Source organism: Lontra canadensis, unplaced genomic scaffold (genome assembly GCF_010015895.1).
Source record: "Lontra canadensis isolate GAN:19392208 unplaced genomic scaffold, GSC_riverotter_1.0 scaffold194, whole genome shotgun sequence".
NCBI lineage: Eukaryota > Metazoa > Chordata > Mammalia > Carnivora > Mustelidae > Lontra > Lontra canadensis.
Window position 1 is genome coordinate 1,017,834 of NW_022631188.1, and position 17,102 is coordinate 1,034,935.

Sequence of the window (17,102 nt, forward strand, 5' to 3'; positions counted from 1 at the left end):
CTATGGAAACCAGTTTTTCAGGCTTTTGTTCTCTGGAGGTTTTTATTCTTTTGTGGCTTTTTGCAGCTTTTCAGAGGGTCAGAGCAAGGAAAAAATCTGTCTGCACCCGAACCTCCGCCTCAGAGAGAAGCCTCAGACTGTTCCCCTCTGGCTGATCCAGAACACACAGACTCCCCCTCTGCAAACTCCACTGAACAGGGCAACCTCCCACAGGCAGTATGCACCCCCAGCCCCTGTCCCAGTGGTTACCCAAGGCCTCCGCTTGTCTCTGTATCCCTGTGCCACTAAAACCACGAGTGTTACTGGTCCAGGGAGCCTGCTTCTGGTGGCTGCCTTTGCTGGGACTGCTGTCTGGGGTCCAGGCCCACGCTGGCCATACTGACTGGATATGGTCAGAACCCAGTGGCCGGTTGCAGAAGGCTGCGGTCCTAGAGACTGCCATCTGGCACCTACACCAGGCTCTCTTAGGTGTGGTGGAGGTGCAAGCAGTGGAAAGCTGTGGGCCCATGGACCACTGGCTTCAGGTCCTGCTGGACTCTCTCTGACACAGGTGGTTGCCTGTGGTGACCATCCTGGGACTGTGGGCTTAGGCCCATGCCCATGACCGCCCAATTCCACCAGTTGCCCCTTAAGATCTTTTGCTCTTTTTGAGTTCTTTAACGAGACTCCAAGTTAATGCTGGTCCCCAGTGACAGGGCACTTTTGTATTGGGGTATTACTTTCGAATGGGTCACTTCTGGTGGCTCTCTCCCCCCTCTGTTTATCCTCTGATATCAGTCTGAGCATTCCTACTCTGCTTTACCTCTCCACTGATGTCTTCTGCCCCTGTAGAGATCCAAAAGTATATAATCTTACATCTCAGGCTGATTTCATGGGTGTTCAGAGTGTTCTGATACATATTTAGCTCACTTGAGGGGACCGGTTGAAACAGGGTCTCCTACTTCTCTGCCATCTATTCCCTCCCAATTTTTTTTCATTTTTTAAAAGATGTTTTTATGTTTTATTAGTCACCATACAGTACATCACTAGTTTTTGTGTAGTGTTCCATGATTGATTTTTTTGCATGTAACACCTAGTACTCTGTGCAATACATGCCTCCTTAATACTCATCACCAGCCTAACGCATTCCCCCACCACCCTCTCCTCCAAAACCCTCAGTTTGTTTTCCAGAATCCATAGCCTCTCATGGTTCTTCTCCCCCTCTGATTCCCCCCCACTTCATTTTCCCTTACTTCTCTTAATGTTCTCCATAACTATTCCTTATATTCCACAAATAAGTGAAACCATATGTTAATCATCTTTCTCTGCTTCACTTATTTCATTCAGCATAAGCTCCTCCAGTCCCATCCTTCTTAATGCAACAGCTCAGTATTCATCCTTTCTGATAACTGAGTAGTATTCTATTGTATATATGGACCACATGTTCTTTATCCACTCATCTGTTGAAGAGCATTGAAGCTCCTTCCACAGTTTGGCTATTGTGGACATTGCGGCTATGAACCCTGGGGTGCATATGCCCCTTCTTTTTACTACATCCATATCTTTGTGGTAAATACCTAGTAGTGCAACTGCTGGATCATAAGGTAGTTCTATTCTTAACATCTTGAGGAATCTCCATACTGTTTTCCAGAGTGGCTGTACCAGTTTGCATTCTCACCAGTAGTGTAAGAGGGTTCCCCTTTTCTCCACATCCTCACCAACATCTGTTTTTTCCTGTTTTGTTACTTTTTGCCATTCTAACTTGTGTAAGTAGTCGCGCTTTCCCTCTTCACAGATGACATGATACTTGTGTTATTTTATAAGATTATGCATAAAATGAGAGGGTTCCTTTTGTTTGACTGGTGATGAATGAGTCAGTCAGTGAGCAACTTTTCAGATTCCTATAGCAGCATCTCTCAATGGACTTAGAGGACTTAATGACAGGGATTCACTCTCATGTAACTTACAAGTGGGAATTAAGGTTCACATTGCAAAATGAGGGCCAATAAATCATAGCACTTTGTGAATAAACATATGTGTAGATCAGATAATGACTGAAGGATTCTAACCATTTTGGAAGAGGGTTACATCCAGAGATATATATAGAGCAAGGGCTCTTTGGAGTCTTACATGGAGAGTATGGAGTATAAAATAGCTGTGTTTTATTCTCTTCTCTGATGGTTCAATGGGAGGAGAAGCCTCCTTATTGCCCCTTTCATGTCCTTGTTCCTCAAAGTATAAATAAAAGGGTTAAGCATAGAGGGGGGAGGAGTCAAGATGGCGGAGAAGTAGCAGCTGAGACTACTTCAGGTTGGGGGAGATCAGCTAGATAGCTTATCTAAAGATTGCAAACACCTACAAATCCAACGGGAGATCGAAGAGAAGAAGAACAGCAATTCTAGAAACAGAAAATCAACCACTTGCTGAAAGGTAGGACTGGCGGAGAAGTGAATCCAAAGGGACGGGAAGATAGACCCCGGGGGGAGGGGCCGGCAAGCGGCGGAGCAACGGAGCACAAAATCGGGACTTTTAAAAGTCTGTTCCGCTGAGGGACATCGCTCCAGAGGCTTAACCGGGGTGAAGCCCACGCGGGGTCAGCGTGGCCTCAGGTCCCGCAGGGTCACAGAAGGATCGGGGGTGTCTGAGTGTCGCAGAGCTCGCAGGTATTAGAACAGGGAAGCCGGCTACAGAGACGGAGTCGAGGAGTGAGCTCACAGCTCGGGGTTACCTTGAACCGGTCGCAGGCTCGGTCAGCTCGGAGCGCAGCCGGAGGCCAGGCAGACGGGAGTAATTGGACGCTGTTCCCTGAGGGCGCACTGAGGAGTGGGGCCCCGGGCTCTCGGCTCCTCCGGGCCGGAGACTGGGCGGCCGCCATCTTCCTTCCCGTCCTCCGGACTCTACGGAAAGCGCTCAGGGAACAAAAGCTCACGAAAGCAAACCCGAGCGGATTACTCAGCCCGGCCCCTGGTAAGGGCGGTGCGACTCCGCCTGGGGCAAAGACACTTGAAAATCACTACAACAGGCCCCTCCCCCAGAAGATCAACAAGAAACCCAGCCAGGACCAAGTTCACTTACGAGGAGTGCGGTTTCAATACCAAGGAGAGCAGCGGAATTCCAGAGGAGGAGAAAGCAAAGCATGGAACTCATGGCTTTCTCCCCATGATTCTTTAGCCTTGCAGTTAATTTAATTTTTTTTCTTTTTCAATTTTTTTCTCTTCTTCTGCTAAATTTTTTTAAACTTTTACCCTTTTCTTTTTTAACGTTTTTTAACTAGTTTATCCAATATATATATATTTTTTCCTTTTTATATTTTTTTCATTATTGGTTTTCTTTTTTTTATTTGTTTCTTTTTTCTTTTTTCTTTTATTTTATTTTTTTCTTTCTGAACCTCTTTTTATCCCCTTCCCCCCCCCCTCACGATTTGGGATCTCTTCTGATTTGGCTAAAGCATATTTTCCTGGGGTTGTTGCCACCCTTTTAGTATTTTACTTACTCCTTCATATACTCTTATCTGGACAAAATGACAAGGCGGAAAAATTCACCACAAAAAAAAGAACAAGAGGCAGTACCAAAGGCTAAGGACCTAATCAATACAGACATTGGTAATATGTCAGATTTAGAGTTCAGAATGACGATTCTCAAGGTTCTAGCTGGGCTCGAAAAAGGCATGGAAGATATTAGAGAAACCCTCTCGGGAGATATAAAAGCCCTTTCTGGAGAAATAAAAGAACTAAAATCTAATCAAGTTGAAATCAAAAAAGCTATTAATGAGGTGCAATCAAAAATGGAGGCTCTCACTGCTAGGATAAATGAGGCAGAAGAAAGAATTAGCGATATAGAAGACCAAATGACAGAGAATAAGGAAGCTGAACAAAAGAGGGACAAACAACTACTGGACCACGAGGGCAGAATTCGAGAGATAAGTGACACCATAAGACGAAACAACATTAGAATAATTGGGATTCCAGAAGAAGAAGAAAGAGAGAGGGGAGCAGAAGGTATATTGGAGAGAATTATTGGAGAGAATTTCCCCAATATGGCAAAGGGAACAAGCATCAAAATCCAGGAGGTTCAGAGAACCCCCCTCAAAATCAATAAGAATAGGTCCACACCCCGTCACCTAATAGTCAAATTTACAAGTCTTAGTGACAAAGAGAAAATCCTGAAAGCAGCCCGGGAGAAGAAGTCTGTAACATACAATGCTAAAAATATTAGATTGGCAGCAGACTTATCCACAGAGACCTGGCAGGCCAGAAAGAGCTGGCATGATATATTCAGAGTACTAAACGAGAAAAACATGCAGCCAAGAATACTATATCCAGCTAGGCTATCATTGAAAATAGAAGGAGAGATTAAAAGCTTCCAGGACAAACAAAAACTGAAAGAATTTGCAAACACCAAGCCAGCTCTACAGGAAATATTGAAAGGGGTCCTCTAAGCAAAGAGAGAACCTAAAAGTAGTAGATCAGAAAGGAACAGAAACAATATACAATAGCAGTCACCTTACAGGCAATACAATGGCACTAAATTCATATCTCTCAATAGTTACCCTGAATGTTAATGGGCTGAATGCCCCAATCAAAAGACACAGGGTATCAGAATGGATAAAAAAACAAAACCCATCTATATGTTGCCTACAAGAAACTCATTTTAAACCCGAAGACACTTTCAGATTTAAAGTGAGGGGGTGGAAAAGAATTTACCATGCTAATGGACATCAGAAGAAAGCAGGAGTGGCAATCCTTATATCAGATCACTTAGATTTTAAACCAAAGACTATAATAAGAGATGAAGATGGACACTATATCATACTCAAAGGATCTGTCCAACAAGAAGATCTAACAATTGTAAATATCTATGCCCCTAACGTGGGAGCAGCCAACTATATAAACCAATTAATAACAAAATCAAAGAAACACATCGACAATCATACAATAATAGTAGGGGACTTTAACACTCCCCTCACTGAAATGGACAGATCATCCAAGCAAAAGATCAACAAGGAAATAAAGGCCTTAAATGACACACTGGACCAGATGGACATCACAGATATATTCAGAACATTTCATCCCAAAGCAACAGAATACACATTCTTCTCTAGTGCACATGGAACATTCTCCAGAATAGATCACATCCTTGGTTCTAAATCAGGTCTTAACTGTTATCAAAAAATTGGGATCATTCCCTGCATATTTTCAGACCACAATGCTCTGAAGCTAGAACTCAATCGCAAGAGGAAATTTGGAAAGAACCCAAATATATGGCGACTAAACAGCATCCTTCTAAAGAATGAATGGGTCAACCAGGAAATTAAAGAAGAATTGAAAAAATTCATGGAAACAAATGATAATGAAAATACAACAGTTCAAAATCTGTGGGACACAACAAAGGCAGTCCTGAGAGGAAAATATATAGCGGTACAAGCCTTTCTCAAGAAACAAGAAAGGTCTCAGGTACACAACCTAACCCTACACCTAAAGGAGCTGGAGAAAGAACAAGAAAGAAACCCTAAACCCAGCAGGAGAAGAGAAATCATAAAGATCAGAGCAGAAATCAATGAAATAGAAACCAAAAAAACAATAGAACAAATCAACGAAACTAGGAGCTGGTTCTTTGAAAGAATTAATAAGATTGATAAGCCCCTGGCCAGACTTATCAAAAAGAGAAGAGAAAGGACCCAAATAAATAAAATCATGAATGAAAGAGGAGAGATCACAACTAACACCAAAGAAATACAGACAATTATAAGAACATATTATGAGCAACTCTATGCCAACAAATTTGACAATCTGGAAGAAATGGATGCATTCCTAGAAACATATAAACTACCACAACTGAACCTGGAAGAAATAGAAAGCCTGAACAGACCCATAACCAGTAAGGAGATTGAAACAGTCATCAAAAATCTCCAAACAAACAAAAGCCCAGGGCCAGACGGCTTCCCGGGGGAATTCTACCAAACATTTAAAGAAGAACTAATTCCTATTCTCCTGAGACTGTTCCAAAAAATAGAAATGGAAGGAAAACTTCCAAACTCATTTTATGAGGCCAGCCTCACCTTGATCCCCAAACCAGACAAGGATCCCATCAAAAAAGAGAACTACAGACCAATATCCTTGATGAACACAGATGCAAAAATTCTCACCAAAATACTAGCCAATAGGATTCAACAGTACATTAAAAGGATTATTCACCACGACCAAGTGGGATTTATTCCAGGGCTGCAAGGTTGGTTCAACATCCGCAAATCAATCAATGTGATACAACACATTAATAAAAGAAAAAACAGGAACCATATGATACTCTCCATAGATGCTGAAAAAGCATTTGACAAAGTACAGCATCCCTTCCTGATCAAAACTCTTCAAAGTGTAGGGATAGAGGGCACATACCTCAATATTATCAAAGCCATCTATGAAAAACCCATCGCAAATATCATTCTCAATGGAGAAAAACTGAAAGCATTTCCACGAAGGTCAGGAACACGGCAGGGATGTCCGTTATCACCACTGCTATTCAACATAGTACTAGAAGTCCTAGCCTCAGCAATCAGACAACAAAAAGAAATTAAAGGCATCCAAATCGGCAAAGAAGAAGTCAAACTATCACTCTTCGCAGATGATATGATACTCTATGTGGAAAACCCAAAAGACTCCACTCCAAAACTGCTAGAACTTGTACAGGAATTCAGTAATGTGTCAGGATATAAAATCAATGCACAGAAATCAGTCGCATTTCTCTACACCAACAATAAGACAGAAGAAAGAGAAATTAAGGAGTCCATCCCATTTACAATTGCACCCAAAACTATAAGATACCTGGGAATAAACCTAACCAAAGAGACTAAGAATCTATACACAGAAAACTATAAAGTACTCATGAAAGAAATTGAGGAAGACACAAAGAAATGGAAAAATGTTCCATGCTCCTGGATTGGAAGAATAAATATTGTGAAAATGTCTATGCTACCTAAAGCAATCTACACATTTAATGCAATTCCTATCAAAGTACCATCCATTTTTTTCAAAGAAATGGAACAAATAATCCTAAAATTTATATGGAACCAGAAAAGACCGCGAATAGCCAAAGGAATATTGAAAAAGAAAGCCAGAGTTGGTGGCATCACAATTCCAGACTTCAAGCTCTATTACAAAGCTGTCATCATCAAGACAGCATGGTACTGGCACAAAAACAGACACATAGATCAATGGAACAGAATAGAGAGCCCAGAAATAGACCCTCAACTCTATGGTCAACTAATCTTCGACAAAGCAGGAAAGAATGTCCAATGGAAAAAAGACAGCCTCTTCAATAAATGGTGTTGGGAAAATTGGACAGCCACATGCAGAAAAATGAAATTGGATCATTTCCTTACACCACACACAAAAATAGACTCAAAATGGATGAAGGACCTCAATGTGAGAAAGGAATCCATCAACATCCTTGAGGAGAACACAGGCAGCAACCTCTTCGACCTCAGCCGCAGCAACATCTTCCTAGGAACATCGCCAAAGGCAAGGGAAGCAAGGGCAAAAATGAACTATTGGGATTTTATCAAGATCAAAAGCTTTTGCACAGCAAAGGAAACAGTTAACAAAACCAAAAGACAACTGACAGAATGGGAGAAGATATTTGCAAACGACATATCAGATAAAGGGCTAGTGTCCAGAATCTATAAAGAACTTAGCAAACTCAACACCCAAAGAACAAATAATCCCATCAAGAAATGGGCAGAAGACATGAACAGACATTTCTGCAAAGAAGACATCCAGATGGCCAACAGACACATGAAAAAGTGCTCCATATCACTCGGCATCAGGGAAATACAAATCAAAACCACAATGAGATACCACCTCACACCAGTCAGAATGGCTAAAATTAACAAGTCCGGAAATGACAGATGCTGGCGAGGATGCGGAGAGAGGGGAACCCTCCTACATTGTTGGTGGGAATGCAAGCTGGTGCAACCACTCTGGAAAACAGCATGGAGGTTCCTCAAAATGTTGAAAATAGAACTACCCTATGACCCAGCAATTGCACTACTGGGTATTTACCCTAAAGATACAAACGTAGTGATCCGAAGGGGCACGTGCACCCGAATGTTTATAGCAGCAATGTCTACAATAGCCAAACTATGGAAAGAACCTAGATGTCCATCAACAGACGAATGGATAAAGAAGATGTGGTATATATATACAATGGAATACTATGCAGCCATCAAAAGAAATGAAATCTTGCCATTTGCGACAACATGGATGGAACTAGAGGGTATCATGCTTAGCGAAATAAGTCAATCGGAGAAAGACAACTATCATATGATCTCCCTGATATGAGGGAGAGGAGATGCAACATGGGGGGTTAATGTGGTAGGAGAAGAGTAAATGAAACAAGTTGGGATTGGGAGGGAGACAAACCATAAGTGACTCTTAATCTCACAAAACAAACTGAGGGTTGCTGGGCAGAGGGGGGTTGGGGGGGGGTTATGGACATTGGGTAGGGTATGTGCTATGGTGAGTGCTGTGAAGTTTGTAAACGTGGAGATTCACAGACCTGTACCCCTGGGGGAAAAATATATATATATATATGTTTATAAAAAATAAAAAAAAAATATTGATTTTTATATGTTGATTTTATAATCTGCTAATTTGCTAAATTGTTTTTTTAATAAATACTTTAAAAGTTAAAAAAAAAAAGGGTTAAGCATAGGAGTCAGCAGACTGTAAAACAGAGCCATGAGTTTGTCCTTGTCCTGGGATTTAGTACCAGAAGGTTGCACGTACATGCATATTACTGGCCCATAGAAGAGAGAGACCACAATAACATGAGAGCCACAGGTGTTGAAGGCCTTCTTGTTTCCTGTTGATGACCGAATTCTGAGTACTGTAGCTACAATGAACCCATAGGAGAGAAGGATAAGAGACAAGGGAACCAAGGTAAAGAACGTCCCTACAAGAGAGAGCACAGTTACATTGAAAGTGGTGTCAACACAAGACATCTTGATCATCACTGGAATCTCACACAGGAAGTCATCCACCTTGTTGTTACCACAAAGTGGCAGCTGGATAGTGAGGGATGACTGAAGCAAGGAGTTAGCCAAACCACTTATCCATGCCACAGCCACTAGGGAGACACAGAATTGCCGGTCCATGATAGCCTGGTACCTCAAGGGCTTGCAGATGGCCACGTACCGATCCATGGACATGACCGCCAAGAGGATGCATTCTGTGGCCCCCAGGAAGTGAAACATATAGAATTGGGCTACACAGCCCCCATAACTGATGGACTTATCTGGTCCCCAGAGATTCCACAGCAGTTGAGGGATGGTGGTTGTGGTAAAACACAGGTCCAGGAAGGAGAGGTTGGAAAGGAAAAAGTACATAGGGCTGTCAAGATGAGGGTCTACCTTGGACACCACAATAATCGAGATGTTTCCAACCAGTGTGCAGATGTAAGCCACAAATACCATTATGAAGAGTGGCATTTCCAACCAGGGATGGTCAGAGAAACCCAAGAGGATGAAGACCTTTGGAGTACTTGCGTTGCCCAGACTCATGACCATCATTCCTCTTGTCGGTGGATTCAAGTCAAAGTGAGGACTTTTACTTCAGTATTGGATTTTCCTGATTGTCCATTTAGTCATTTAAGTACAGTAAATTATGCAGGGAGTTTCTCTGTGGTGTCACTCCAGTGAAGTGATTTAATATTTGTTCTCATGAAAAAGTAGGAGTCTAAATGTCAAACATGATTATTTTGAAGCACATCTAAAAGAAAGGCCAACAAATCTCTATATTTTGCCTAGGAGATGCAATAGAACAAATGTTTATAGAAAAATGATTAGGGAAGGGGAAAGTCAGAATTGCTCTTGTGTCAGAGAATAGCATAAAGCAAAGGAGTGTTTTCCAGGAACCACCCATGCTGACTTACCACATGGCTTCATTTCTTTCATCCACCATCTGCTGGCCCTGGCCACTCTGCTTGAAGTCATGACTTGGTTTAGGTAAGTTCAGGACTTTCTGAGCTCCAGCCAGATCAGTCTGAATGCATAGAAACAAGACATAGTGCTGTTCCTTGGGTCTATGCCTCAAATCCTAAAGTGACTTTTGTAGTGTAAACCTTTTGTCATAACAGGAAATGATTCCTTTCCACATGTTCAGTACTTGAGGAAGAAATCAAATGCTAAATCCTGGTGACATGAGACTTTCAAGACATCAGTGTTTTAAAAATGATAACGATATGTGCTGGTGCTTGTCACATCAGGAGTTGTAATCTATCACAAACTTGACAGCTCTATGGTTCTTTATGGATTTGCTGTTTTTTCCCATTGTACTTGTGAGTGTATGTGTACATGTGTGACTTGGGTTATGATGTAAAATGTATATTTTGTTGTTAGAAGTGGAAAGAAGTTTAAAAACAGTGTTGTAGTAGAAAAGAGGATATGAAGTCAGTGAACCTGGATCCAGTCAACTGCTGATAATTAACACATAAACCTTTTCTGCTTTGCTTACTTAAAAGCTGTGTTTTGTGAGGATTAATTAATCCAATATGTGTTACTATGCCTCATTAAATGAAATACTTAATATGTGGGTGATTACTTTTATGAAGTGTAGTGCCCAGTGGTGATTAAGAGTACATATCAGTTCATTAATCCTTGTTTCAGTTGCATCTAAATATTCACAGTGTATTACCCTTGTCAGAAGCCTCTTAAGGATTACATTTTCTTCCCTTTCATTTCCCAAATCTCTCCTATCATGTAGCTTGAATCTGGTGTTCATGATGTTAAACTTTTTAATGCTAGGATACATATATTTTAATTCACAGAAAAACCCACTAATGCAAACAGTGTCCCTTCATTATTTTTCACCAAAGGAAGCATGTTTTAATGTTATAAGTTATGATGATGTTGCATTATTAAAAGTGTCAATTTATTTCCACATTTATTTTAGTATAAAACTCTGCATAGAGAGGTGACAACACATATAGAGTTACAAAAAAGATAAAATTAATGAAGCTAAATAGATCACTCTTGCCTACATACAACACCCACCTTAAATCATGGCAGGTATTCAGTGGTCGTACTCCTTGTTTTTGCAAAATTGACATTGATCTTTTCTTTCCAACTGCATTAAGTATTAGAGATAAGGATTGAATATTCTCTCTGTGTTCAGTGGCTTCACTTCATCATATCTTAATTCCTTAATATTATTCATTTATTTGATTTGAAGGATCACAAATATATTTATATGTGGAAACCAATTTTTCTCTAAAATCATCTTTGTTAAGATGTGTTCTCTCTTTTTATATAAAGCTGTGGGGCATTTTCTTCATACAGATAATGAACCTCAGGGGACATTTCTTAGCAAGAAACACTGTAGAGAGTCTCTCATGAGAATACTACCTTCTAACTTACTTTTTTCCACAATGAAGTGGAAAGATAAATTTTGGCATTTTCCTTGTTGTGAGAAATGGACTTGGGACTAAAAGAATCCTAAAAAACTCATTTACTTCAACAATATCATGGAAAACTTTCTTGGAGCTCAGGGAAAATTTAAGACAATTGCTTTCGGTGTCAAGATAGACTTTTATTTATATTTTTCTCAGGCTATTCTTTCTTGAAAACTGCTACAGAAAAGCAGAATATTTCTAGTTCTACACAGAGAAAAATGTGGTGGTCACCTTCCACTATGCTTTCTAAGGAACCTAAAGGCTCTTGTCTTCAAATATTTCTCCCACAATAGTCTAGAACAGTATATACTTTTTACCTGACCTAACATTGACTATACTAAACATTTCCTCATTTGGCTTAAGCACTATATCATTATGTCAAGAAAACTTAATATAAGTTATTTTATTTATTTATTTATTCATTCAATCAGTAAATAACTGTTGAGTGCTGACATATGTTAGTAACTTGTCTAGATGCTTCAAAATATAACTGAACCATGACAGATAAAATTTAGTTTTAATGAAACATATTGTAATAGAGAAATGATAGATTTGTTCTTTATTTTTTTATTAGTTTCAGAGGTACAATTTAGTGATTCATCAGTTCGTACAACACCCAGTGTTCATTATATCATGTGCCGTCCTTAATGCCCATCACCCAGTTATCCCATCTCCCACTCACCTCCCCTCCAGCGAACCTGTTTGTTTCCTAGAGTTCCACATCTCTTATGGCTTGCCCCATCTCAATTTTCATCTTATTTTATTTTTCTTTCCCTTCCTCTATGTTAATCTGTTTTGTTTCTTCAATTCCACATATGAGTGAAATTATATGGTATTTGTCTTTCTCTGACTGACTTATTTTGCTTAGCATAATACCCTCTAGTTCCATCCATGTTGTTGCAAGTGGCAATATTTCTCTTTTTTAAAATTTAATTTAATTCTTTAAATTATTTATTTATTTTTTAAATTTCTTTTCAGTGTTCTAGAATTCATTGTTTATGCACCTGCACCCATAGTGCTCCATGCAATACATGCCCTCCATAATACCCACCACCAGGCTCACCCAACCTCCCAGCCTCCTTCCCTCCAAAACCCTCAGTTTGAATATTTCATTTTTTAAAAGATTTTATGTATTTATTAGAGAGAGAGAGAGAGAGAGAGAGAGAGAAAATGAGCATGGGGGAGGGGCAGAGGGAGACAGAGAAGCAGACTCCCCATTGAGCAGGGAGCCTGATGCAGGGCTTGATCCCAGGAAACTGAGACCATGACCTGAGCCAAAAGTAGATGCTTAACCAACTGAGCCACACTGGTGCCCTAAGATTTCATTTTTGATGGCTGAGTAATTTTCCAGTGTGTGTGTGTGTGTGTGTGTGTGTGTGTGAGACCTCTTCTTTATCCATTTATTTGTGGGTGGATATCTGGGCTCTTTCCATATTTTGGCTATTGTGGACAATGCTGAAATCAACATTGGAGAGATTTCTTCTTATTGTCACTGTTTCAGTGGATTTGGCTTCAGAATGAAATACTACAGTAACAATTTAAAATGTTGCAAACTAGTAAGTGGAAAAAATAAGCTTTGCAAGATTGTTTAAAAATAAACACAATTTTCTATTATTTTCAGATGTATAATATAGTGAGTCAGTATCTCTATGCATTATGATGTACTCATCGTATTTGTAGCCACCATCTGTCACTGTATAACACTATAATTTCATAGACTATATTCCCTATGTTGTACCATTCATTCCTGTGACTTACTCATTCTACAATTGGAAACTTGTATGTCCCACTCTTCTTCACCTGTTTTTCCTGTCTATCCACCCACTTCCTTCTGGTAACTGTCAGTTTGTTCTCTGTATTTATGGGTCTGAATCTGCTTCTTGTTTGTTTATTTTTTTATATTCCATATATAAGTGAAATCATATGGTATTTGTCTTTCTCAGTCTGACTTAATTCACTTGACATAATATTCTCTAGGCCACCCATGTTGTTGCAACGGTCAAGTTATCTTTTTAATGTCTAAGTTTTATATATATATATGTGTATATATACACATACACCACACATATGCATATATATATATATACTATATATGTGTATATATATATATATGCTATATACATATGGACAAATGGATAAGGAAGATGTGAGATATATATATATGTGTGTGTCTGTCAATGGACACTTGGGTTACTTCTGCATCTTGGTTATTGTAAATAATGCTGGAATAAACATAGGGGTATACATATCTTTTGGAATTAGTGTTTTCATTCTTACCTAATCACCAGTACTGGAATTGTTGGATAATATATTATTTTTGCTTTTAATATTTTTTGATGAAATATTAGGTTTTAAATCAGGTTTCAACAAATACAAAAAGATTTTTCAACCACAACACTGTGAAACTTGAAGTCAACCACAAAAAAATGTGGAAGGACCACAAATACATGGAAGTTAAATAACATGGGACTAAAGGTAATTATTATAAGGTTTCACTTATATGTGGAACATAAGGAATAGCATGGAGGACCACAGGGGTAAAGAGGGAAAACTGAATGGGAAGAAATCAGAGATGGAAACAAACCATGAAAGACTCCAGACTCCAGGAAATAAACTGAGGGTTACAGAAGAGAAGAGGTGGGGGAGTTAATACTTAATGGGTATTAAGGAGTCATATGTGTTGATCATGTGATGAGCACTGGGTATTATAAGCAACTAATGAATTGTTGAACACTATATCAAAAACAAATGATATGTTGGCTAATTGAACATAATAAAAATTAGTTAAATAATTAATTAAAAAAAGAATGAATGGGTCAGCCAGGAAACTGAGGGAGAAATTTAAAAATACATGGAAACATATGAAAATGAAAACATATGGTCCAAAAATTTTTGGTTACAGCAAAAGCGATTCCAAAGTGAAATGGATAGCAAATAGATAGTCTTACCTCAAGAAGCAAGAAAAATCTCAAATAATCAACCTAAGCTGTCACTTAAAGGAACTGGAGAAAGAAAAACAAATGAAGCCTAAAGCCATAAGAAGGAAGGAAATAAACATTAGAGCAGAAATAAATGATATAGAACCTAAAAATACAACACAAAAATCAGTGAAACCAGGAACAGATTCTCTGAAAATATTAGTAAGATTGATCAACCCTGTTAGTTCCAAAATGGAGGAGGAGTAGGAGACCTTAATTTTGTCTGGTCTCAGGAATTCAGCTACATAGCTGTCATATCGTTCTGAACACCTGACAACTCAACCAGAGATCTAAGAATATCTGCAACTCTACAAATAGGAAAGCGACCACTTTTTTCGAGGTAGGAGGTGCAGAGAAGTGAATCTGAGGAAATATTTTGGAAGATAGAAGGTGGGGGGAGGGAGCCTCCATCAGCCAGCTCCTGGCAAGTGATATGGCAGCAGAACACAAGAGCAGAATTTTTAGAAAGTCTGCTCCAGTGAGTGATGTCACTCAGGTGGCTAAGCGGGAGCAAAACACTAGCTGAAACAGTGTGATCTCAGGATCCTCAGGGTCACAGGAAGACCAGGGATGCCTGAATGTGGCAGAGCTCCTGGGCATTGGTGTGGGGAAGCCAGCTGCAAAGAGTGAGCCCAGGAGTGGGTTTTCAGCTTGGGGTTGCCATAAACCAGAACCACAGCATAGTTGGGCCACTGTTCTCTGAGCAGGGGTTCAACAAGCTGCAGAAATGGGAAGTCCCCCTTTCCTCCCCCAGGAGAAGAACACAGGAATGTCCCACAGGGTATCCACAGGGTTTGGAGACTCAAATTGGGGTCATGTGCCTGAGATAGAAATGCTCATTCACAGGCCCCATGAGCATGGAGTACGGCCAAAAACAGGGAGACAGGAGTGACTGACTTCTTTTCTCTGAGGGCTCACTGAGGAATGGGGCACTGAGCTTTTGGATTGAGAGGCAGAGATTGAGAGGCCACCATTTCATTTTGTTTATTTTCATTCTCAACCTCTAAAGCTGTGCTTAAAGCCTTCAGGGAACAAAAGCCACATAGAGCAAACCAGAGCAGACTACTTAACCTGACACCCTGGCAAGAGTGATACAGATCTGTCTAGGGCAAAGACACTTTAGAATCAACACAACAGGCCCCTCCCACAGAATATTAACAAGAATATCCAGCCAAGACTCAGTTTATCAATCAGCGAGAACTAAAAAACTCCAGGACTGTACTGTCATTTGCAAATGACAGTACAGACAAAAGGTTGATATCCAGGATCTATAAAGAACTTCTCAAACTCAACACACACAAAGCAGATTATCATATCAAAGAATGGGCAGAAGATATGAACAGACACTTCTCCAATAAAGACATACAAATGGCTATCAGACACATGAAAACATGTTCATCATCACTAGCCCTCAGGGAGACTCAAATTAAAACCACATTGAGGTATCACCTTACACCAGTTAGAATGAGATACCACCTTACACCAGTTAGAATGGCCAAAATTAGCAAGACAGGAAACAACGTGTGTTGGAGAGGATGTGAGAAAGGGGAACTCTCTTACACTGTTGGTGGGAATGCAAGTTTGTGTTTTCTGTTTTGTGTGTGTTGAGTTTGAGAAGTTCTTTATAGATCCTGGATATCAACCTTTTGTCTGTACTGTCATTTGCAAATATCTTCTCCCATTCCGTGTGTTGCCTCTTTGTTTTTTTGACTGTTTCCTTTGCTGTGCAGAAGCTTTTGATCTCTATGAAGTCCCAAAAGTTCATTTTTGCTTTTGTTTCATTTGTCTTTGGAGACATATCTTGAAAGAAGTTGCTGTGGCTGATATCAAAGAGGTTACTGCCTATGTTCTCCTCTAGGAGTCTGATGGATTCCTGTCTCACATTGAGGTCTTTTACCCATTTTGAGTTTATCTTTGTGTACGGTGTAAGAGAATGATCGAGTTTCATTCTTCTGCATATAGCTGTCCAGTTCTCCCAGCACCATTTATTGAAGAGACTTTTTTCCACTGTATATTTTTTCCTGTTTTTTTTCAAAGATTAACTGACCATAGAGTTGAGGGTCCATATCTGGGCTCTCTACTCTGTTCCACTGGTCTATGTGTCTGTTTTTATGCCAGTACCATGCTGTCTTGGGGATCACAGCTTTGTAGTAAAGCTTGAAATCAGGTAACGTGATGCCCCCAGCTTTATTTTTGTTTTTCAACATTTCCTTAGCGATTCGGGGTCTCTTCTGATTCCATACAAATCTTAGGATTATTGCTCCAGCTCTTTGAAAAATACCGGTGGTATTTTGATCGGAATGGCATTGAAAGTATAGATTACTCTAGGCAGTATAGACATTTTAACAATGTTTATTCTTCCGATCCAAGAGCATGGAATGGTCTTCCATCTTTTTGTGTCTTCTTCAATTTCTTTCACGAGTGTTCTGTAGTTCCTCGAGTACAGATCCTTTACCTCTTTGGTTAGGTTTATTCCCAGGTATCTTATGGTTCTTGGTGCTATAGTAAATGAATCGATTCTCTAATTTCCCTTTCTGTGTTTTCACTGGTAGTGTATAAGAAAGCCACTGATTTCTGTACATTGACTTTGTATCCTGCCACGTTGCTGAATTGTTGTATGAGTTCTAGTAGTTTGGGCGTGGAGTCTTTTGGATTTTCCGTATAAAGAATCATGTCATCTGCGAAGAGAGAGAGTTTGACTTC

General features: G+C 39.8%; 1 protein-coding gene across 1 annotated transcript; it reads right to left on the reverse strand.

Moving 5' to 3' along the window:
• Positions 1–2,141: 2,141 nt before the first annotated feature.
• LOC116861295 (olfactory receptor 2B11-like) lies at positions 2,142–9,532 on the reverse strand. The gene is made up of 2 exons (XM_032847843.1): positions 8,686–9,532; positions 2,142–2,239 (listed from the first exon to the last, which is right to left on the reverse strand). Exons 1-2 carry the CDS (start codon positions 9,530–9,532, stop codon positions 2,142–2,144), a joined length of 945 nt encoding a protein of 314 aa, XP_032703734.1.
• Positions 9,533–17,102: the final 7,570 nt, after the last annotated feature.

Coding starts and splice junctions, on each gene's coding strand:
- LOC116861295 (XM_032847843.1), bottom strand. CDS start 9,532: ATGAGTCTGGGCAACGCAAGTACTCCAAAGGTCTTCATCCTCTTGGGT. Junction 2,240..8,685: donor GTTTTACAGTCTGCTGACTC/CTATGCTTAACC, acceptor CTCCTCCCCCCT/CTATGCTTAACCCTTTTATT.